We start from the raw sequence: 24,378 nt of genomic DNA, 5'->3' as shown, positions 1-24,378 counted from the left end.
CGCTTGAGGTGAGGTCCCCGCCAATGGTGGTGGTTTTAGATGCGTCACTTGTCAAGGATAGGAGTTTAACTTCGCCTTGCGGAAGAAGACGCTCGTCTACATTGGTTCGGGGGTCCAAGTCGACTGCCGCTGCCTCGGCTCCCTTTGCCCTTCTAGTTGGAATGAAAGGGGTTACTTTCAGCCCAGCCACATAACACTGTCGGGCTGTTCGTTGATCTGCCCTTACGGTACAAATGTCACCATGCTCTGTCGGAAATTTCATGGCGAGGTGAGGAGTGGATACAATTGCCCCGAACGCATTCAGGCAAGGGCGTCCTAGTAGGGCGTTATACGATGTATTCGCCTCGACCAGCAGGAACCGAATTCAAAGTTCAGGTGCTTCCCGACTTGTTCCGAGCTGAGTTCGCAGGTCCAGGTATCCTCTGGTATCCACCCTTTCTCCTGAGAATCCTACGATTTGTTCGTTAAACGGGGCGATGAGATCCTCAGATAGGTCCATTTTCTGAAAGGTGGACTAGTACAAAATGTTGACCGAACTCCCTTGGTCGACGAGGACCTTGCTGACATCATACCGAGCGATACTAGCTGTGATGACCATAGGGTCATCATGATCAGGGTCGGGTGCATGGAAGTCGGCGTTCGTAAAGGTGATGTCAGGAATCGATCGACATTTGCGTTCGACCATGTGAACCGACTTCAATTGTCTCAAATGTCGCTTCCTTGCTGAAGCTGACACGCCCCCCCCCCCCCCCCCCCCCCCCCCCCCCCCCCCCCCCCCCCCCCCCCCCTCCCCCGGCGAAACCGCCAGATATGGTGTCAATGCGGCCTCGGACTGAGCGCTCTCTCTCTGTCCGTCGAGGCGGACTACGTGATCGTCTGCGGGGTCGATCATCTCTAGGGTGTGATCGTTGGGGGCTTCGCCTAGAAGGATCTCCACAGCGAGGAGTGGCAGCTCTAGTGGAGACTCTATCCTTAATGTAATTCTGGAGATAACCTGCACGGATGAGTCTCTCTAGTTCGTCTTTCACCATGTTGCATTCTTCTGTGTCGTGTCCCTGGTTCATATGGAACCGGCAGGTTTTGTTACTGTCTGCGTTTTTCGGGGTGGCCTTTCGTCGCACGGTCAAGAGTTCGGCGTGCAAGGCCTCTTCAAGCACCCTCGCCCGTGGTGCATTGAGGGTCGTGTAACGATCGTACTTAGACATCCACCCTGCCTCCTTCCGAGGTGGTCGGTCCGGTTTGTAGTCGTTAGTGGATCGCTTCACTGGTTTCCTTGCCTCCTGGCTGGAGATATCCTGGTGCTGTTTCTTTCTGGAGTTACGGTGGTCTTCGATGCGGATGAATTTTGCAATAGTGGATTGCAATTCTTCCATGGAGGCGGGAGGATCAGCATACAACTGTTCCGCAAACTGCCTCGGCCTTAAGCAGGACGATAAATTGCTGATAATGAAAGCGGGAGTGATATCCTTTACGCGCCGGGCCGTCTCGATATACCGTTGCATAAAAGCTTTCAAGGTCTCATCCTTCTCCTGCTTGGTATGGACAAGCTCCGCAGCAGTCACCGCCGGTTTTTTGTTGGCCGCATACTGCTTTCGGAATAAGGATTCGATTGTGGCGAAACAATCTACTGAATTCCGTGGAAGATTATGGAACCACTCCAGAGCTTCGCCCTTAAGAGATAAAGAAAAAGCTCTGCATATTACCGGGTCGTTGTCAGTATAGAATGCCATGGCATCTATAAAATTACGTAGATGGTTGTCGGGGTCATCAGAACCATTGTAACGTTCTAAGGTTGGGGGAGGTTTGTCTGGCATGTTTGCTTGCACAATGGCCTCTGTGAACGGAAGCAGGTTGGTGAGGCGGACGGGAGTAGGCCCCTTTCTTCCCCCGCCAGCGGGATCAGAAGCTTCTCCATGATGACTTACCTCGTTCTCCTCCTGTCTGTTCGAGGCAGAAAATTCTGGTGGCGGGAGCTGTGCCCTCAACGCCGCCATCTCCTCCGCCTGTTTGCGTTGGACCTCTTGCTGCTCCTTTATGGTTTGTGTTTGTGTCTCAATCTGTGCCTGCAGCTGCCTGATCAAATCACGCGTGTTGAAATCGTCCATTGCTCCGGTGGCGTTGTTGGGATAGTAAATCTCGGGCCCCACGGTGGGCGCCAAAATGTTTCAGTAGGGATGTGGAGACCAAGACTCGAACCAAACAACTCGGGACCACTTCTCTTTGTACTGCTCTCACTGTGCTATTTCTCTATGTCTTCTCTGCTTCTCTGAGTAAAGATGGGATGGGTACCTGCAAAGGCACTCCGACGCTCAAGTCAGAAAGGGAGGTGATTAATTAGATCAAGAGCAAATATTTCTTCTTAGGGGAAAAACCTACCTTTTCTCTGATGTGTTTCGTATATTTAAAACAGTAAAATAAACTGTTACCTGAAAATCCGGGCAGTTATCGAGTTGGACTATGTAGAAGTTGTAACTGCTAGGTTGTGTATTGACACTGAGTTAATTACTTCCGTGATTCACGGCGCTGGTTAGCTAATATGCGTAACCGCTTATCTGTAACCGCTAAACCGTATGCTACGATATCGCGCGCTGTATGTCGATCGTTCTGTGTGTCGACCCGGATAGGCGACTTGTCGTATGAACGTCACATGTCGCGACATTACTGTTTGGTTGTCGAGCACCAAGTGGTCGACAACAATGTGCGAGCATACGATATTATGACGTCTGTCGTCAGGTCGCCCGGATTACCGATCGACCGTTGGAAGATCAGGTATCCTATAGTACAATAATAATAAGTACGATATAAGAATGTTGATTTAAATATAATAAAATTACAACATATTAGATTATATAATAAAATATATACTTTTATGTATATATAAATAATATTGTTTCTAAGAATTAATTAGGTTTAATATCACTTTTGGTTCCTATTTTTATTCACTTTGTTATTTCACTCTTTTTAGTGTTTAATGATTTTTATAATTTTTGTTTAATTTAGTCTTCTTTTCCCTTATCAAGTTTAAATCGTTAACAACACCGTGTTTGTACGAGCAATCAATGAATGAGTTGTTCTTTTTGGCATGTGTGCCTTGTCCAACATAGTTATTCATATTTCCACATCATATTCAACCTCAAAACACATAAACTTTAACCACCACACAATACCGACGACGTGCCAAAATGAAACACCTGCATGCATATATCAAAAACCAAAATACGGTTTCTTAAATAAATCCCTAAATCGTAAATTCCTAAATTGTAAATCCTTAAATAAATCCCTAAATCATAATAAGTAAATCCTCAAATTGTTCCCATGTTGCCTTCTATTTCTTACATAATCAAAACCAAAGTCAAACATTCTACTCAAACAACCAAAAACAAAAAAACAAAGCACACATTTATTATATCTATTTTCAAAACAAAATACCTTAAATGCAATTCTACTAAATTCGAGCTATAAACCCAAATTATAGAAAGAAAGTGAAAATAAAATACATGAATTAAGACAAATAAAATATAGAAGGTGAGAGAAAAGAAAGAAAAAGTAAAAGTTTGAAACCCTAATATAGGTGACAATGTGTAGAATGAAAAAGGAAATTGAAAGTTTGAAACCCTAGTATGGATAGGCCTTGCCAAAAACAGACATCTCATTCACTGATTGTTTACATTGAGATTGTGTTGTTAATGATTTAGACACTGCTAGAAAAAAAAATCGAGTCTCACACTGAACAAAATGGACAAAAATAGAAAATAAAAGTGATATTAAATCAGTTAATTAAAATTTTATTCTATGATCAAACTTATGTTAACCCTAACCCTAATTCACTTGAAAAAAGTTTGGGACTATGACTTTTTATTTACTCTCACTTGCTAAAAGAAAACCTTTTAAAGGGCAAACTAGGACTAGCCCATGTAGCATGGTCATGTTAGACAACTCTAAATTTGGACTTTTAGCATCATTAAAAATCAAACAATGGTTGCATCTGCCATTTGAACAAATTGAAATAGTCAGCCATGAAGTATCAAATTTTTTTAACTATGAATATTTTCATATATTTTAGGGTTTACTTTAGGGCGACGCTTACTTTATTTGACCAACAGATCCTATTGAACCAGTGACTTGAAACTTAGGTTTAACAAATCTGAAAGACATTTTAAAATTGACGAGTGATTGCGATGTAACTACAACTATAAATCATAAAACTCCAAATAACATATTGCAGAGCTTTCTTTTCCATCTAGAAAACCAAGGCATATTAGAGTAGCTCATAAAAATTGTAGTTCTAAAATTTTCAAAATGTTCTGGTGAACATATTGTTTTGTTGTTTATGTAGAACTATACTTTGAAATTACATTTTGAAATAAAAGATTGATCTCTAACAACTCTTTCGCCACTTTGCCATTAATATCGTTGTGGAATTTAAAGCAGGATTAACAAGTAAAATGACAAACATAAGTTCATAATTATATATTTAAATTCATGTTCCCACATAAATCCCTTCATTGGAGAGTACCTATGAATCCTTGCTTGCAAACAGGCAAGTTAGAATTACATGTATATGGTATTGTTTATGTAGAACTATACTTTGAAATAAAAGATTGATCTCTAACAACTCTTTCGCCACTTTGCCATTAATATCGTTGTGGGATTTAAAGCAGGATTAACAAGTAAAATGACAAACAGAAGTTCATAATTATATATTTAAATTTATGTTCCAATATAAACCCCTTCATTGGAGAGTACCTATGAATCCAACCCTTGCTTGCAAACAGGCAAGTTAGAATTACATGTATATGGTACAAAATGCCTTGTACTTTCTTGTAGCTGAAGGTATAATTAATCATTGGACATTGTAGTATTGGATTTAATACTAAATTCTGGATATCATGTAAACGAAAAAAATCAACAGATTTGTTTAAACACAATTCCATGACGAAAATCGAAGCTAAATGGATAAATATCTCACACCAGATTCTAGCGTTTGAGATTTAATTGCTAGTCCTGTGTCCCTTACCACCTGCCAAATCAGTAATTATAAGTTATTAAAGTGTGAGAGAAAAAACTACACTAACATTGTAAAATAATTTTATACTATAACTCAAGCAAATCACCATATATTAACATTTACAAAAATTACCTTCAAAGTCACACCAATGATGATTTATGATTTAATGATAACGTAAAATTGTATTACATAGTCAACATTAAACTATTCCAGATACTCGTATAACCAAAAGAATATTAATACAATACATCCACAGTTTTGAAATAAATTCAGTTGAAAATATTTAAGCAATGCTGCCAAGTGTCTGACACTTGTTTTGATATATGTACATGTACATGAAGAAAATAACTGCCATTAGAACTCGAAAGGAGGGAATTGATGATCAGAGTTGGTCGAACGAATAACCTACATCACCATGTCAGTTTGGAGTTCAGACCATTTTAATTTGGATAGATTTATGATTTTACTTAAATACCAAACAAGACGCTCGAAAACAACAGAATTCGAAGGGACCAAACTCAGCAGTACACACATACGGACCTCCATGAAAGGAAATCAACCAACATTACCTGCTACTGTCCGGAGTTCCCCAAAAGCCGCTCAACTGCTGCGTGAACGTTCCCTGATGTGGCAATAAGAGCCCTTATGTTCTCTTGCGTGTCAAAGAACCCCATCTCTTGAAGCTGAGAAAGTTGGGTGGCATACAATTGCTCTGGTGGCTCTGATTAACAACAAAGAAACACAAGTTAGGGAGAACGTATAGAAACCATTTGAGCAGAAGACAACAACAATGTCAAAATCTATTTAAAAAATTACAAAACTATTCCTAACCATTTGATCTGTTAGGAACAGCAAGGCTACCAGCTCCAAGTCCACCAAACATGCTCGATAACATCTCCAGTCCCATGTTGTTCAACGGTCCTACCATTAAAACAATTCAATAGCAATTACTTAAAATAAACAATTAACTTATGCATGCACTCAAATGGCAATTGCATCATCCAGCCGCAACCTTAGAACCTAAAAGCTCCCCCTTTGTTACTCTATAGATGCATGGGGCCCTTAAAGAGTTCACAAAGAATAAGTACAAAGAGAACACCTGATCACATATTCCACATTCCACCGATTCAAAAAATTATAATCCAAACTAAATCAAGTACTAGCAGGCTGCATATGATCTTAATGATAGCCAAGCGATTCAAATTTCCAATGCAAAACCACAGCCACAAAAAAATCCAAAAATCCTACTACCAGAGCGTAGTTTCTAGAACTAAACAGAAACAAAGAAAAATCAGAGTTCTCTTGCATACCAGTGCCTCCTCCTGTTTGACCTGGTTCCCTGCAAACGTATTCAGTTTAGAAGATTAGGCTAGCAACAACCATGAAACAATAAAGTAAATAAAATTCAAGCGATAACTACTTATTTTGCCTCCAAGAAAACTTTCATTTCAAGGGCGTTGTGCACACTAAGTGAAAGTTTAAGGTGAAGGAAGGCTCTCCACAACTCAAATCACCAACCTCAGAGCAATGATTTTCATGGGGATTCAAATTCTATTTGGTGGAACCCTGGCCTCAAACCCAAGTCATGCAATTGTTATGAACAAAAAGTCAACCATGTAGGCTTAAACCCCAACTGGCTGTGTTGAACGCAGGTTTTGTTAGATACATGAATCATAAAAATGAATGACTGTGTTTAGTAAGAAAATTTGCATCTATTAATGGAAATTAAGCAAATGGTTTGGATAAGTTAATTGAATAATTAGTAGGATGATTAGCTTACGTTAGAGAGAAGATGATTCATTCCATTTTGCTATGAGAACTGAGCATTAGCTCTGTTATAAGACAGGGAAAACCTTTCATGACGGGAACTACTCGAAAGGAGGAATCTGTCCTTATAGATCCTTCATTATTCAATGAACGTTATCATAGCCCTACAGGCACTTGCTATGGTACAGAAAGTTTAGAGTAGGAGAAGGTTGTCCCATTCTCAGGAGCGTTTTGATAGAAATCTCAATCTTATATTTCAAGTGTAGGATCAGACAGTAATAACTAGAAAAAGTAAAAACAAACACGTTAAAATTTTCCTCTTTAAAGAGATTGTAGTTGGACAAATGCTAGCATGGGAGACGAACAAAAGTTTCAAACCATGAGAAAGACATTAATTTTAATATAAGTGGGTGGGATTTTTTTAACTTTTTTTCTTATTCTTTCTATCTCAAGGAGAAACTGCACAACACAATGCTGGCATGAAAGCTTCCAATGCCTCCAACTACGACACTAAAGCCACAATCACCCTCATTTGCAATCCTTCTTGTCTCTGGCGTACACAAATATTCCAAAACCCCTCTATTTATTTCAATGTCTCAGAACCCAAATCTGGGAGCTCAGATTCTAGAGGGAATGAACGCATCATGGCTTAAAGAAGATTCAAGAGATCTAAAAAAATTGACATTATTTAAACACGCCTACAAATCAGTATTCATATCCAGCCTTCTACTTTAAACATGTGCAACAATGGAAAGAACAGTGGCGCCGCAAAAGAAAGCAAGGAAAATCTGGTAGCAGAGTCTTCTCTCCCTCATCCATCTTCTCTCACCATTGTCTCAAACTTCCTCAATCATTAACTGAGACAACCTCTCAAAGCTTCTCACACATTCCACACTTGTTGATGAAGGAGGAAAGGTATCAGATGGGGCTCAAAGTGGGAGGTGACATCGTAGGTTTTGGGCATGTGGGGGAATAGGAGGAGCCCAGGGACAAATTGGGAAAGTGAACCAAAAAACAAATAGTATATCTACTGGACTACAACTGTTTCCCATGGTGGATACATCTCTGTTATCCTACCCTAGGCATCTTGTTACCGGCCAGGAATCCAAAACTCTGGTATTTCAAGCATAGCTTCAGCCAGTAACATTCAGCAAAACTAAAAAGCAACAACAATGACTACATATCCAGAATTATAGAACAATTATGCGAACAGCATCTGCCAATAATGATCATCAAAAATAAAAAAAGTAACAACAAAGAGAAAATGATAGGACAGTCTATGAGTAGTACGGCAGTTATGTGTGTTTAGTAGTAATTCATAGGACAGTTTTGTTGTTTAGAAACCCTTCTACAGTCATGCATGTCTTTCTTGCATATGATGTGTCAGGTACATTGTATTTTGGGAGTATTTGAAGGAGCAAGACTCTGCTAAGGTTAGGCCAGTGTATTGTGTACTAAAAGAAGTTTACTGTGAGGAACTCTTTCCTTTTATTCTTTTGCTGTCTGATGTCCGTTGAAACTTTTCTGGTTAAATTTACAAAAAATATAAATAACATTACCAGAATTGTTTGTAACTCTCATGTCAGATTCTGTCCAGGCCTAAGCTAAGTTGCAACAGGTGTACTAGGGATAAACAAATAACTAATTCATCAAGCTAGAGGATTGAAGCACTGGCACATTATAGTACAAATCCAGTTAGCAGAACTAAAAGGACTCAGTAAAAAACATAAGGTACGTAAAAATAGAAATACAATGATTTCTTCATTTCTTACTGTGTTGATTGTTGCTGACCAATCTGAGACAGAAGAGCTTGCTGGAAAGACAAGAGTTGCTGCCATTGAACATAGGACCACGTCATTGTGAGAAAATTACTTAAAAGAAGTATCAATTATATAGAAAAATATAATAATAAAACATCTTTTTCATATTAAAACACGTTTTATGCAACCTAATTTTTCAATGCAATATATACACACACACACTTAATCATGGATGTAAAACTCATTTTTCCCCAAATCCTTAGCTAGGAGGCCATTATGCAACTCTCAGTCAAGCTAGATCATATGCTCGTTTATTAGAATTTTCCACAGAAGAAACAAAAACAAAATAGCAGTAGAAAACAATCATAACTACCATTCTTCATGCACTGTATATTAGCATGGCTAAAAGTCCTAATATTTAAACACATAAAGTACACAAAGACATGTATACAACCGTACAATTGAAAATATTGACTCAATAAAAACTTATTAAGAGACTCAAAATTTTGAATCTTTCTACCTGCAGTGTCTCGGGTGAGGAAAACAGTCGTAAAAACTCTGGGTTTTGCATAACCTCCCTTAGAGAATTTATATCAGGCATGCCACGCTGCTCAGAATTGACCCCAAGAATCTAAGAGTAAAAAATGTCAGAAATAAGTTCAAAACAAGAGCTCATTGGAACAGGCAACGAGTAATTACCTGATTCATAGTCTGTGGATTGGAAAGGATACTTTGCATCATTTGTGAAATAGCTGGATTTTGCATTAACTGGGTCAACATAGCAGCATCCGGCATTCCACCCAACATGCCTTCAAGATCAGGCAGTCCAAGCCCTCCTAATCCAGTGGGTGCCTGCTGTCGAGCATCCCCACCAGCAGGAGTTGACCTTCTGGTGTTATTTTGACCACCTCCAGCTGCAAATACAACATCAAACAGATCAGCAAAATTCACAATCCAGTGAACAACATAGCTACCAGCTAGAAAATAGACCAAAAAAGGGGCATTCAGTCACTATCTGAGGAGAAAATTGTGGTAAGAAAACTTACTTCCAGTAGAGGACCATGGATTAGGAAGTGGGTTCGTATTGGGTACAGGGGAAGTTGCTTCAGAATTAGCAGTGGAGGGATTAGTTGATTGGTTCCTAGCCGCTGCACCGTCATTTCCGGCATTACCAGCCATTGTCGTGGCATTTAAAAATGGTTCTTGAACATTTTCATACATGCGTCTCAGCATGTTAAATCCCTCAGGAGAAGATTCGATGTTGCTCATTGCTCTGTCTGTATTCCTCATCATTTCGCGCATGATCTCAGGGTTCCTTGTAGCTTCAAGTGTCTGACGAAGAGTGCTGGGATCATTAAGTATGTGAGCCAGCTCAGGGTTTCTATCCATTAACTCTTGCATCTGCGGATTATTCATTATAAGATTCCGCACTATCTCTGGATTATTTATTAAATTCTGCATAGCAGGTGTGTTCATTATATCTCTCACTAAATTGGGGTTTGACAAAAACGGTTGCTGCATTTGTTCAAGGTCCGGAAAGCCCGCTCCAAATAAGCCATTGAGGCCACTGCCCCCCATCCCATTGTTACCACTAAGTCCAGGAAAGAGTGAAGCCCCAAATCCTGGCCCTCCTAAACCCCCACCCTCATTAGCACCAGCACCTCTCGTGGTATTGGCTGTGGTGGTATTGGCACCACCACTATTAGCCCCACCAGTGTTGTTGTTAGGAGCAAAGCCACGAACCAAATGGACAGTGTGATCAGCCTCCAAACCTATAAATACGAAATGGAAAGTGAGTCATATTCAATCAATAAAAATAACCACTCTCCAAAATACTAGAGTCTTCAACTAAAGAATTATTGACTGCATTAAAAATTATTTCCCATTCCCAACTCTAATGTAATATTCTCACTAAAACAAATCATCCCATATAGCTTATAAAATTCCTGTTACGCCTTTCCCTGTACACAACTCAGACAAATTTCTCAACAAGTTAATCCCACATTACGGCTAACATTAAGCCACACAAATGGAAAAAAGAGTTGAGTATATTAAAATCTCTGGAGCAAAATAAACAGATTACAAGAGACTTGAGTATATGAAATCAATAAAATCATAGCATATTAAAAAGAAAAAAATCAACAGACCAATATAAAAATACATAATACATATATTTAACAGCAAAAAAACCAGGATCCAAAATTTGCCACAAAAACATAAAAGTCAATACCAAGGGAAAATACACAAATAATAACAAGATCAAGCGGATACCGTAGCTTTGGAGTGTCTGATCATCCTTAAGGATCCGACCCTTGTAAATCAGACGCTGTTGATCAGCGGGGATGTCACAGCTGCGAGCCACGACGTCTTTGAAAGATCTGACCACGGAATCGAGACTAATCTGAACAGAAAACTTTGAGCCATTTGAACAACGAATATTGATGTTGACTTCCGCGGCGTTCAACTCCGATGTGGCACTCTCAGTTGTTGTTGCGTCACCTCCCATGGCGTCCTGCGTCCAAAGCACGACGGGAGGGGAATCAGGGGTGCCGCAGTCCTTGATAATAATTAAATCGAGGGAGAAAGGATCGAAACCCTAACCCTAGAACGATTGAAGCAAAATCCAAATTAGGGAGGAGAAATAGGAAGCTGAGGATTGGAGAGATAACAGGAGAAATTCGTGAAGAAAAAATAATTAGAAAAAAATGAAAATAGGGAGTGTTGTTGGGCTATGAAATCGGAAAATTAAAATCAAAATTAAATTTAAAATAAAATAAAATAAACAAAATAAAAAGGGAGAGAGAGAAGCCAGAGTGACCCCACACTTCTTAACCCACCTAAGCCGGGAAAGAATTGATGTTCTTCTTTTCAGGAAACTTGGATCCACTTGCTCTGCGTGCGCGTGACTAAAGATGGCAACCGCCTCCATCCACTGTTGTGCTTTCCCAGTTCCTAAGAAGTTTATTAAAACAAACACGCTCTTTAACTAGCGCGTGATGATTTTTAAATAGGAATCAATAGCCAGATCATCAATTTTTTTCTAAAGTTTTAATAAATTACGTAAAATATCACACTGCGGTTATTTAATTTAAGGTATATTTTTAGATATAGTTTTAATACATTTCTATTAATATTAGTAAACTAAAATTTAATCATGCCAAAAGAATATCTCACACCCATTGTCCTCATGTTCTTGCAAAGAAGTACTTCTCATTTTGGAAGATACTCATGCTAATTTAAGTCATTCTCTTAAGGAAGGAGCAATAGGCACTAGTTTCATTTGTGTCTGCTTTTGTTTTTTATTTTTTTTGTTTTTGTTTTTACATCCTTCTCTACCAAAGTATATTTAGAACTAGTTTTAATTATACAATTTAATATTATTTATACATTACTTATTAAGATATAATAAATACAATTAAATATATTCCATTGAAAATGATATAGTCTTTCTTTCTTTTTATAATTAGATCTATGTTTAAATTATTTTTTATGCTTACATGCAATACTTATGAGTGAAAAATAAACAAAATTTTGATTTGTGAACTTTTTATTGCACAATGTTGTTTAATAATGTTTTTTAAAAATCTCATATCAAATATAAAGTCAAAGTATAATATATAATTGAGGTAATTCTCATCTTACAAATTATAGCTATGTCTATAACATGGGATTTAACCACATTGAAAATCAAACTATTACACTCTTCCTACATATAAGTAAGAATGTATGAATTTAAGCTTGTCCAAGATTTCTTGAAATTATATAATGTCTTTTATATAAATAAAATAAAATAAATTGTTTATCATCAACTAGTTAATTTGTTATTCCCATATTAATTTACTGAGTGATTATTTGTTTTGTAACTTAACAAATAACATCAAGTTTGAATTTTAGTATACCATCACATTAATTTTTAAGAATAGTGTCTGTGTTTAATAGTAATTGATGATGTATGTACTTTTTTATCATAATTATTAAAAAAATTATATAAAAAATATACAATTATTATAATTTTATTTTAAGTGGTGACTTAAATCTTAAAACATTATGTAAAACTTTATTATTTAATAGTGAAACAAAATTATAAGGTACAAATAAAACATGAAAATGTAATTTACTTATAGTGACTGATAAAAGAAGGCTGGATGTAAAACTTAATATTATTCAGAGTCACCACAAATGAAAAGAAAAAACTCAAGCTGAGATATTTGGAATGAAGAAAAAAGATTAAAAAGTTTGTTGTAGTTTTGATTAATACTATAAAAAAATAACTATATGATATAATTAATTACAAAAATACTTTGATTGTATTTTAGTAAAAATGAGAATAACTAAAATTGAAAGGTGATTAATTATAAAATAATTAATTTATGAAATGAAAATAGTATTAAAAAACTATTTAATTTTTAAAATTGAATTTATAAATAATTAATTGTAAATTAAGTTTAAATTTGTAACAAATAAAATAATAATGTCATTAAAAGTAAGATAATAATATGTCATTGAAATTAATATACAAACAACTATTTATGTACATAATTTCTAAACTCTAAAAATATTATTTAAAAATTATATTTATTGTACTTTATTATGGTAAAATTATTCTATTTCCAAATAATTTCAAGCCAACTCCATTTGAAATAGAAATTATGAAATTTGTGTAAGACAGTGAGTAGAGAAATAAACAAGAGGGAAATATAGCCTACACAATTATCCCATCCTCTGTTCTAAGTTTGATTAATTGTAATGTAAAGGTAATCATTGAAAAATAATTTGTAAACCCTACTATTCATGACCAATTTTTTAGATAATTTTAATGAAAATACACAAAATTTATATTATTTGAAACTCCCTTTACATTTGTTAGCTTTGACTTCATTTCCAACACCTTTAGGAAAAATTAATGATTTAAAATAACAAAATATTACAATATCTAATATTTATAGATATAATTTTTCAAACCATATTATTCATTCTTTATTGATTGATAATTGTAAAAGAAAAGAAGAAAGGAATATCGATTACCTACCTATGTGTGTGTTTTCATTTTTGTGTATTACTTTTTATTAAAATAATATAATTTTAAAACTATAAAAATAAATAAATTTGGAAAGAAGAATTTGAATTTTTTATTTTTGAATCAAGAGTTATGTAGTTATTTGTGAGAAGAAATGATAAGAATATCTATTTGACAATATAATAAAATTATTTTAATTTAATAGAAAATATAAATTTATATAATGATATAGATGCATTATAGCGATAATAAGGTGATAACAAAACAGTAAAAACATAAGGTGGATAAATAATATAAAAACAAAGACACTGTTGAAAAATGTAGTAAGGTATAGAAGGGCTATTGTTGTAAGAAACTTGAAAGATCTTTTGGCGCTAGAAATGAAGTAAGGTGAGATTCAGCTAGCGGTGAAGTGGTTGATTCATGTTCCAATGGCGGTTCCATTCAGAATGAACCATAACAAACATGGCATGCTTGTTCGTTTGAAGATTTTCGTCAACTCTCAGGTGCACAAATATCGCACCACTCTTTTACTTTGGTTGAGGCATTTTCTCAAACACATTGCCATATGTGACATCTCTCTCTAAATCCTTTAATTTTTCTTGGATTCTTTGGTTAGAATTTTCACTCACATGCTCCCAAACCGGCCAAACAACCAAAACAAGATAGTCAGTCTCCAAAAGAAGAATTGGACTACTCTATTTGCGGAGGTAAAATTACTTTTTTGTTTTTTACTTTGCTCAGCTTAGCACGGTTATTGGAAAATTTTTGTGACCTACTGCTGCTGTGGCTTTCATGTTATCTGAATTTATTTTTCTAATCGAGCCACTATGATACTATCAAACAGAATGCACATAAAAACATATGAAAGTCTCTGATACTGAGTGCAAGTGGTTACCTAAAGTCAGTTTCAGACCTTTTTTTGTATGTGTAGAAACCCATATTAAGTCATTGATTGTGTGCATTTGATACATAGTTACAATTTGAAGCTATTATTCAGATCGCATAGGCATCTCAGAATGGAGCACTTTGGATGCAGAGAAGCTTGGTGTAACTAGTTCTATGATTTCACACTCATCTATGTTTGTCCTGAAACTTCTTCGGAGAAAAGGTGAGAATATCCTTATACCCGATGAAATCCTAAGACTGTTGTGTGCCACGTACAGGCTGGTAAAATTTTGGTATTAACAAATAATGATAAAAAAAATATATTGCCTTCCTTTCCAGTTTATTTTCTTTGTATCTTGATTTTGAAAGTCTGATCTTAGTATTTAGTTATTGAGTATCCTTTCTGGTTACTCCTAAGAATGTAGATACCTCAAAGGATAATTTACAGGGGAGCATTCTTGCAGCTTTGAGCTGGTGGAAATTGCTAGTCAACAAGGTTAAAGTATAATTCTACTGAATTACAGTGCATTGGTAAGGACTAGAAAGAAAGAATAATCACTATGAGAAGTTTATATTGATGTGATATGTAAAATGATACAAAATACTGACATAGCAGTTCCATTTATGCTAGTAATTAGGTACTACAGTTGTCCTACCAGTATAAGCACAAACCATCCACGCTTCCATTCTCCTTCAAATCCGTCGATTGGAACATGAGAAATCTCTCATATCTGTCTATGTGAATTGTTCTCTACAGTGCAATCTGCAATCTGTACAAACGAATAGAGCCTAACCCTATTTATGCAAAGGTATGGGGGAGGTTCATTGTATGTAGGCTCGCCCTTGCAATGCAAAGAAGTTTTCGGATTTGAACCCATACCAAGGCACAACTATACGTTGTGCCATTGTAGCAACCTTATTTTGCACATGCAAGAGGCTGTTTTTGGATTCAAACTCATGATCAACGGATCATCATGACCCAACTGTATCACTGCTAGGACTCGCTCTCCAATAAGAGAAGAAAGCATACAATAATAACTAGGAAGCAAATAAAGACATTATGAGATATTAAGAATATAACTTTGCAAAGATGTGCTAATTCATTTTAAAACACTCTCTAGACAATTTTGGATATACTCCGTGGTTTATGTGATCTTTCCACCTTCTTTTGAAAAGGATGCTCAGTTATATGATACCTTGTTTGTGGTAGAAGTGAAGTGGAAAGAAATAGGACAGAAATACTAAATTTCTATTGTTTACCAGAAAACACTTCCCCTCCCCTAAGTAAAATTGGCATAGAGTGGGAGGGAAACGATCTCTCCCTTTTTCATTTTTATGTTTTAATATCTTAAAAGTTAAACATTTTTTTATAACAATTATTTAGATAATAAATAAGATTATGTTAAGAAAAAGTATTGGTGAAAAAATATTTTTTAATTAATATGAGGATATTTTTCATTTGTTTGTTTCTTTGAATTCTATTTTTCACTCATCCAAACAAAAACATAGAGAAATTCTTGTACTTTTTTCTTTCTTATTTCTATCCATGCAAACAACACATATTTTCCACTCTATTTCTATCATTCCTAATTCTTTCCTTTATATTTTATCCATAATCCAAATAAAATGTTAACGCATTTGTACTATACATGTTTATATATTGGTACAAATTTTCATTTACCTTGAACTTTTTTGTATTTCGTTATACCCATATTTTCTTTTATAATGACTACATTCTTTCACCTTTTATGAATTGCAGGATTTGAGTCCTACTTAGTAGGTGGGTGCGTGAGAGATCTAATACTGAATAGAACTCCAAAAGATTTTGATGTTATCACCACAGCAAAACTTATGCAGGTTTTATGACAATGGCTCAATTTGTGAACTACATTGGAAGCATACGATACTATCACTTTTAATACACTTTTTTTCTTCAACGATATCTAACAGGTGAAAAATCATTTTCGTCGTTCAGTTCATGCCCAAATTGTTGGCCGTCGTTTTCCAATATGCTTGGTTCATATTAAAGGTGCTGTAGTTGAGGTTTGTCCATTTAAGTAGTTATACAAGATTACCTTTGCTTTTTTTTTTAATCTACAAACTACATGTATTATTAATCTGCACTCATTTACAGGTTCTGCTTTCAATAATGTAATGTCAAAATATTGATCAACTTATACATTTATATTGTATCAGGTAACTAGTTTTGAGACAGTGGCACGAACTTCCAATGCGAAGGAACAATTTTTGTACTCTCAGCTGCCCAAATGCAGTAATAAAAAAGACTTATTTCGGTGCAAAAACTCCTTGCGTAGAGACTTCACAATTAATAGGTATCATTGGAGTTTTTTTTCCCTTTAAAATTTCTAGAGCTTGTATGCAATCTATTTGCTTTTGTGCATAGTTTCTGTTCTTACTTGCTCTTTAAAACGGGTTTTTGGATTATATGTTGCAATGTAGGAAGTTGAAGTAACAGTATCTGTTTTAATCTTCAGCATATAATATTTATTTCTGTGTTATTAATCCGTTTCTGATTGTGGAATCAGTTTATTTTATGACCCCTTTGCCAATAAAATCTACGATTATACCAATGGAATGGCAGATTTGAGGACTTTAAAGGTAACTCTCTATTCAATGTGTCAATGCATTTTTACAACCCCAAGCATGAGTGCAACTTGTAATTATGATTGGTGATGTGGATTCAGCTAGAAACTGTTATCCCTGCTCAGTTGTCCTTCAAAGAAGATCCTGGTAGGTAGCATCATACTTTCATCAGCATCTTGAAATAAGGCATTCTGAATCACATTGATTTGCATCTACTATGAAAATGAATTTGTTTGCAGGAAGAATTTTGCGTGGCTTCAGACTTGCAGCTCGGCTAGGTTTATCATTATCAAGGGAGATTGAGGCTGCAATTTGGGCATATTCTTCACTAGTTATGAACTTGGACAAGGTACATCAATTGAAATTTTATGATGGTGGTGTGCTGCTCTGATTTTGGCATAAATGATAATTCTGCTCGTGATATCTGTTGCCCATGGGTTGTATAGAAATGCTCATTTTTTGTTGCACTTTATTATTGACATCTGGAAAAAGTAAATTGGTTCGTTGCATAGAATACTCAAGGTTTTATTTTTGGATATCAAATTAATTATAGTTCTAGTCTCAGTACTCATCTTGCTTTTTATATATATATTTCAGAATAAAATTATGATTGAATTGAACTATATGATATCTTATGGAGCTGCTGAACCATCTTTGCGTCTACTTTGGAAATTCAAATTGCTTAAATTTTTACTTCCTTTACATGTAAGTGAATTTGAGTTACAGATTTTAGTCTTTTAATAATATGCCTATCAGCCAAATACAGTGTTTACTAATTGATTGGTTACAGGCAGCATATCTAGATGAACAGGCTATTGAAGAAGATGACCGAGCTTCCAATCTGTTGTTAGTAAGTTAGCTTTGCAAATAATTGGTTACAGGCAGCATCTTTCTTATGATATTATTTTGATTTAATGAATGCAAATGCTAAAGTCATTACAAGCTGAAGGAAAATATTACAATAAGTTTTAGTTCACTGTTAACTGGATCATTATTTGAATGCTTTGAAGTGTATTGTTACGTACCTGAGTACGTAAACTAGCCAAATACAACCTTTCACACTTTCACACACGTAATGGCACCATAAACGAATGATAATAGATGAATGAATCTCTTTTATTAATGGTAATATCTGGGTAAACACAAGTAAATAATAACTGGGAGCATAACCTCCTTCAGTCACCCAATAATTGGGAGCATAACCTCCGTCAATTATCCTGGAGCATAACCTCCTTTACAAAACTCAATAATTAAAAGCATATCTTTAACCTAGACCCTAACTTTATTTATACTAATTATTTCCCGCCCATCTCTTATTAAATATTTTCCTAGAATATATCTGCATTTAATATAAATATCCCTATGTTTAATATAAATATCTCCCCATAAATTATCCTAGCATATATCCTTAATTATAAATATCTTATATTGAATATTTTCCTGAATATATATTTATTTACTCTAATTAACTTATACTATATTTATTTACTCTGATTAACTTATACTGAATATTCTCTCTGCTTCCCACCGTTCGGCCTGGTCGCTCCCCGTTGTCCACCGTTCGGCCTAACCTCTTCATGCCTTCAACCGTTCGGCCTTTACAGTCAATACCGTTCGGCCTCACTTCCCCTTTTGTCCACCGTTCGGCCTAACCTCTCCATGCCTTCCACTTTTCGGCCTCACTTCCCTCCTACCTTTCTTCTCCTTCTCATTACCTCCCACCTTATACCCTAACATGTATAGTCAAATATTGCTTGCTATTTATATAAGATTTATTATCACTCAAAATTGATCAGCGAACTTGATTGAGTAATCCTATATTATTTGCACACGTATCTAACTGAAATTCCATGTAGAAACCATGAATCCTAAGGACAGAAGAATATTATTACTACTCCTGATTATAAGATTTTTATTTTTGTAACTAAAGACAAACTGGATAGTAGTTTACATGAGGTTAATATAAATCTAAAAATGCAGTATGACTATGAAGAGATTCTCACATATTCTGATGAATGCTTGTGTGAGTGGGCAAAAATTTGGATATGTAAGGTCACATTTATGTCTATAAAAAAAGTCAAGGTATGAGGTCTTTAGTATCCAAATACTGATTACCTTTATGCCTTCCATCTCCACCTACTTGAACGAGTGTGGCCATAGTCACAATCACACTCATAAAGGTTTACATTTGTTATACAACTTGCATGCTTTCACTTCTTATGGTTCTGATTTTATTTTTGCAGAAGTTATTCTTTCATCTGGATAAGTTGCTTGCTTGCGATCGACCTTGTGATTGTACTCTCTGGTGAGTGATTGTAAGTTTCGTTTGCTACAATAGTCCCCTTTCCAATAAAGAAAAAATTGTTATCAGCCTCAAGAATTTAGGCTTAGTTTGTCTGTCAACCTGGTTTTGGGAACAATTTTAGGGTTTAGGTTTTAGTGCTAACAAATATATATTTGAACATTTATGCTTGTATAAAAAAGTAAAAAATGTTATTAGCCTCAAGAATTTAGGCTTAGTTTGTCTATCAACCAGGTTTTGGGAACAATTTTAGGGTTTAGGTTTTAGTGCGTAAATATATATTTGAACATTTATGCTTGTATATATCTTCTGAACCCTTACTCTCAGATTGAGGGAGATGAAAAATTATTATTGAATCTAAGTTTCAAATATTAGATGCTCTTATTGTGTAACTTAGTTTTAAGTGTTTAAGACCCACATATTGTAGACATTTTTATCTTCTTAAAACTATTTGTGTTACAGAAATCATGCCATTTTTAGTCAACTATTTAGCTGAGCTGACCTGGTTCTGATATGGAAAATCAGCATCCATATCAATAATTACTTTTATAATAAAGCTATCTACTTTGACAAATAAAATCCAGCATAATGGTGGACTTAATTTTCATGGTTTTACGGACAGAAGTGGAGAGGGAGAAGAACTGGTTTATAGAACCTTATTTTCTGCTGTAGCTGGAGTTTACTTGGCTAAGGCTTGGATGGATGTTGTTTGTGAATTTGTGTTTGTCTAAGTGATGGGTGTTTGTGTTTGACACCATTGTATATTTGTATATGTTACAGGATTGGATTGCTTGCATTTCACCTGGCATTAGTAAATGATCCTCAAGATGCTGTAGTGGTGTGGACTTTTGCATCTGTTCTACATCATGGAGAGTGGAAAGAAGGTGTTAAATTTGCTAAAGAACAGGCCAGAATGAGTGTTAATTTTGTACCTGAAATAAGAAAGTCTAATATATACAAATCAGATGATGAAATTGCAATAGCAGTTACTAAATTGGCATCTTTGGTGATGCACTCGATACATGCATTGGTTGATAAAAGTAGTCTTCGTCACTTCATGTGCAAGCCTAGATACCCATCTTCTCCACAATCTGACATGGTAAGTAAATCAATATCATAAAGTTGCAATGGGATCAGGTTCTATTCTAATTGGTTAGGCTATTCAAACATGCATTAGTTAGGGTTTATGGTCCTTCCTTGTTTCTACATAGACCTTGTCAACTATTATAACCATTTTGGGCTCTCAAATTGAAGTATCGCTGCTGTCTTGTAAAGAAACTGTTCCTAATTAAGTTTTTGGAATTTGGACTTGAAGCCTAATAAAATCCTGCAAAACTGACCATAAAGTTATTGGCGTGGAGCGTGGCAAATAGGAGGCTCAATAATGGATTTAGGATTGACTCTCATACCATTTTAAAATTTCGGTTTAACTGCAAAAACTAGCTTAAAAGGTGAGTGTTACCCCACTTATTTTGACTTTATTACTAATCATTGTTCTAACATCCCATTTCTGCCAATGACCACATATTTTGACAATATTGTACATGCATACGTGCACTTTTAATCATTCAAGCAGTTATCCATTGCCCAGGACTCCTTCTGAGATGAACGCCAATCCGAATTTGAAATCATTGATCAATAGACTTAACGTAGCTTACTGGAAATTGGTACATGTCAGTAGATCATTTTGTATTTTTTACTGGGATGTTTATCCTTTCTGCCCTTGTACCAAACTGGTATAGTTCCTGATTATAAAGTTATTCCAGAGAGTCAAGCCATCTTTTATCCCTTGTAATTTGTAAATGGATCATTGTGTCCATTTGAAGATGTTATTTTGTGTTAATTCATAAGGCTCCGATCCAACTGAATCGTTGTGGATTTCAGGTATTTGTATCCGGGAAAGCAGGGAAACGTGCTCATACAATTTTCCAAATGCTGGCCAATGATGGTATATTTTACAAGAGTGGAAGAAAAAAAAATTTGAAGATAAATTATGACATGCTTGGGAAGGGTGAACTTTCAGAGACTGGATTTGTTTTGGGCAAAATTGTACTTGAAACTATGAGTAGTGGAATTATTGGGGATGGGGAGGATTCTGAAGCTGGACAATGTCACCTAAAGACCAAGGGCACTGAAGAAATTGATCCATCGCCACATCCAGATCTGGTAAACCATCAAGTGGCGTCAATGGATGGTGAAGGACAACTTTTATCAATACCAAATTCAGAGTGCGGGAAAGGAGAAAACAAGAAACGGAAACTGGTTGAGGATAGTTGTATTGCGAGGAAGAAAATGGGTTCGGGGAACCATGAATTGTCTGAGGAATTTGAACGCAAGGAAAATAAAAAAGAGCAGCAGAAGCTAGTTAAGTTAAGCCAGAAGGTTGATCCATCCATGGCGAAGTACTCCGCAGAAAAGAATATTTATCACAGAAAACAACTGATAAATAATAGGAAGAAAATAACCAGTGCCAATAAATGTCTAGACCAAGCTATGCAAATGAAGACGGATGAACACAGCACATGTACGGCATCACAATCTGCAGAATCTGATAATCATCAGGTGATAGCTCACAACTTGGACATGGATGCAAAAACAACAGATAATAACAACTTGGACGTGGATGCAAAAACGCCAAATGAGTCGGACTTTAAGAAGAAAAAAAATATGCGTTTATCAATGATTAAACTCTTTCAAGTGAAGTAACACTGAAACAGAACATTACACAAGCTAAGTCTCCACTCCCAGTCTCTTCAACCGATGAATGAAAATTTTTGGTGGCAGTAGATTTTTGATTTCCTCCTGCCTGACCAGCATAGTTGAGAGACAAAAAACGAAGCAGATAATTCTAGCTATGCCTTTTGCCAGAAAGAGTTTAGCTTCCTACTTCCTTTTTCCCCTCAAGTTTGGTGGTTTAAAACTGCATCCAATTCCTCTATTTTGTTCTTATCTTATATTTTTAAGGCTCTACTGGGTCTGTATTTTGTTACCATTGGGAGATATCTCTTTCCTCCACTTTTTACTGTGGCAGAGAACTGAGAGAAGCTTGGTTTGTATGAGATACAGAGCCCTAGGATAGGAGTTTAACAAAACAAAACCGTATGGTTGATCATATGATTCATTAGTAACTTAACTCAAAAGGATATTAGCGTAAGAAAATGAAACTGGCGTACTAATCTATCATCACTCGAGCAAGGACGAATGAAAATCATATAGTATTTTGTAGTTTGATGGCATGAACAGAGAGTAATACTAGCACTTAAATTAGGAATCAACTATTTAATTATTTTAGGATCAAAACTTCGTGTCCAAGCAAATATTATTCACGGAAAATTCCTTGGATGTTTTCTTTTGTGATAATGGATTTGAAAAAAAAAATGATCGAACAAATTTGAAAATTTGAGTAGATTTAAAAATAAAATTTGTGTTGTTATTTTTTAAAAGATTTAAAGATTAAAGTGAATAAATTTGAAGCAAAATTTGTAAATGATTCAACTGATCTAATAGATAAAGAAATTAATATATAGTAAAGTAAAATTATCAAATTACCTTTAATAATAATTGTAATATGAAATGATTTTCGAAAACTATTTATTTTAAAAACTATTTTTCAATAAATTTGAAAAAAAAATAATAGTAATAAATAAATGATACATCTTATGACACATTTTTTACATTAATAATAATTTTAAAAGTTTTTTTTAAATAACAATTAGAAAGAAATGTTAAACTAAAATTAAATAAAAGTATTTAAAACAAAAGCAACATAATAATAAAAGAGAAAACAGTGCTGCACGTGATACAAAGCTATTGTTTTAAAAACTTGTCTATCACCCATAAATCTCTTCACGTTAGACAAGATAGAACGAACGAGTAGTCATCGCCTTCAAATGATTGCAAACGAAAACAAAAACAAGAGCAAATCCACGCTTCCTATTACCTGTCAACAGTAAATGTCCGTAAAAGAACACATTCTAAAGTTTTGTTAACACCACGGGCTTTAGTTTTTCTTGAACTTAATAACTAACTTGATATGAAGTATGGACAATTAATATATATATTACAAAGAATATTTTCTTTTTAGTATTTACATTTACTTTTTTCAATTTTATTCTTCAAGTGATTTTTTTAATTTAATATTTTTAATACTAAATAAATAAAAATTATTTACAAAATTAAAAAACTACTATCGATCATTAAAATGAAAAATTACTTATATTTTTTTTATAATTACAATTTTATTCTTTTAGTTATTATAAAAAAGTAAATATATATGTGCGTAGTTCATGTCTATATATATATATATATATATATATATATATATATATATATATATATATATATATATATATATATATATATATATATATATATATATATATATATATATATATATATATATTAAATTCTCTCGTTATATGAAAAAATATTATAATTTCAGGTGTAGGGTTAAACAATTTCACAAAACACACATTCACATTCTAATGTTTAAGTAAATAATTAATTCGGATGAGTATAAAGTCTTAAATTTACAATAAATGTGATCATTTACTTTTTTTACCTTTGATCTCTATTTATAATTTTTGAGATAGGTCTAAGATTGGTGAGACCCTAATGAGCACAATCCCAGTTCATTATACACTAATTAGTTACTTTTAACCTTGATTTGCAATATCTTATAGGTTTTGTTCACTTGAATGAACTTAGGGGAGAGTGATTGAATAAATTTGAGATAATTTGAAGGTAAATTTTTTGTTATTTATTTGAGTGGATTTAGAGGTAAGCGAGAGTGAATTTGAAAGTAAGTTTTTTTAATCTGTCACACCAATCAAATCCTACACTAATTCTCACAAACTTTACTTTTAAATTTATTCTCATTTATTTCCAAATTTACTCAAATAAACAACAAAAAATTTACTTTCAAATCCATTCAATGATTCTTTCCTAAATTCATTCAAGTAAACAAAGTCTTAAAAGAATACTTTGCTGTTGGAACTGTCCGTTCGATCTCTAACTTTGTTCAACTGAATGA

The 24,378-nt window shown here is 34.7% G+C and overlaps 3 protein-coding genes across 10 annotated transcripts; 1 reads left to right on the top strand and 2 right to left on the bottom strand.

Annotated features, from left to right (window-relative positions):
- Window positions 1-364: 364 nt before the first annotated feature.
- Window positions 365-2,105, bottom strand: LOC108334816 (uncharacterized). The gene is made up of 2 exons (XM_017570749.2): window positions 803-2,105; window positions 365-450 (listed from the first exon to the last, which is right to left on the bottom strand). The coding sequence occupies exons 1-2, from the start codon at window positions 2,103-2,105 to the stop codon at window positions 365-367; spliced, it is 1,389 nt and encodes a 462-aa protein (XP_017426238.2).
- A 2,571-nt stretch (window positions 2,106-4,676) lies between these two features.
- LOC108335732 (ubiquitin domain-containing protein DSK2b) lies at window positions 4,677-11,374 on the bottom strand. 4 transcript variants are annotated; one of them, XM_017571855.2, is made up of 10 exons: window positions 11,137-11,374; window positions 10,807-11,047; window positions 9,582-10,307; window positions 9,235-9,449; window positions 9,056-9,166; window positions 8,548-8,606; window positions 6,319-6,347; window positions 5,840-5,929; window positions 5,578-5,729; window positions 4,677-5,020 (listed from the first exon to the last, which is right to left on the bottom strand). In XM_017571855.2, exons 2-9 carry the CDS (start codon window positions 11,039-11,041, stop codon window positions 5,581-5,583), a joined length of 1,614 nt encoding a protein of 537 aa, XP_017427344.1. In that variant the 5' UTR covers window positions 11,042-11,047; window positions 11,137-11,374; the 3' UTR covers window positions 4,677-5,020; window positions 5,578-5,580. The 4 variants fall into 4 exon arrangements, with proteins under 4 accessions (XP_017427344.1, XP_017427341.1, XP_052725624.1 ...); XM_052869664.1 differs by lacking the exon at window positions 4,677-5,020 and adding an exon at window positions 5,149-5,413 and having other exon boundaries at window positions 11,137-11,368; XM_017571852.2 differs by having other exon boundaries at window positions 10,807-11,352.
- Window positions 11,375-13,886: 2,512 nt separating this feature from the next.
- On the top strand, window positions 13,887-22,461 carry LOC108334726 (uncharacterized). 5 transcript variants are annotated; one of them, XR_008245712.1, is made up of 15 exons: window positions 13,887-14,058; window positions 14,172-14,262; window positions 14,553-14,663; window positions 16,200-16,297; window positions 16,391-16,483; window positions 16,637-16,773; window positions 16,987-17,059; window positions 17,146-17,191; window positions 17,284-17,393; window positions 17,642-17,749; window positions 17,835-17,894; window positions 19,288-19,349; window positions 20,127-20,445; window positions 20,662-20,797; window positions 21,231-21,353. XR_008245712.1 is itself a non-coding variant. In XM_017570652.2 (14 exons), the coding sequence occupies exons 1-14, from the start codon at window positions 13,984-13,986 to the stop codon at window positions 22,050-22,052; spliced, it is 2,205 nt and encodes a 734-aa protein (XP_017426141.2). In that variant the 5' UTR covers window positions 13,887-13,983; the 3' UTR covers window positions 22,053-22,461. The 5 variants fall into 5 exon arrangements, 4 of the variants coding, with proteins under 4 accessions (XP_017426141.2, XP_052725622.1, XP_052725623.1 ...); XM_017570652.2 differs by lacking the exon at window positions 20,662-20,797 and having other exon boundaries at window positions 21,231-22,461; XM_052869663.1 differs by lacking the exon at window positions 20,662-20,797 and having other exon boundaries at window positions 14,042-14,058; window positions 14,529-14,663; window positions 21,231-22,461.
- Window positions 22,462-24,378: the final 1,917 nt, after the last annotated feature.

This window comes from Vigna angularis, chromosome 10, assembly GCF_016808095.1.
Source record: "Vigna angularis cultivar LongXiaoDou No.4 chromosome 10, ASM1680809v1, whole genome shotgun sequence".
Classification (NCBI taxonomy): Eukaryota; Viridiplantae; Streptophyta; class Magnoliopsida; order Fabales; family Fabaceae; genus Vigna; species Vigna angularis.
The sequence above is the reverse complement of the archived record's forward strand: the minus strand, read 5'-3'. Positions and strand labels throughout refer to the sequence as shown.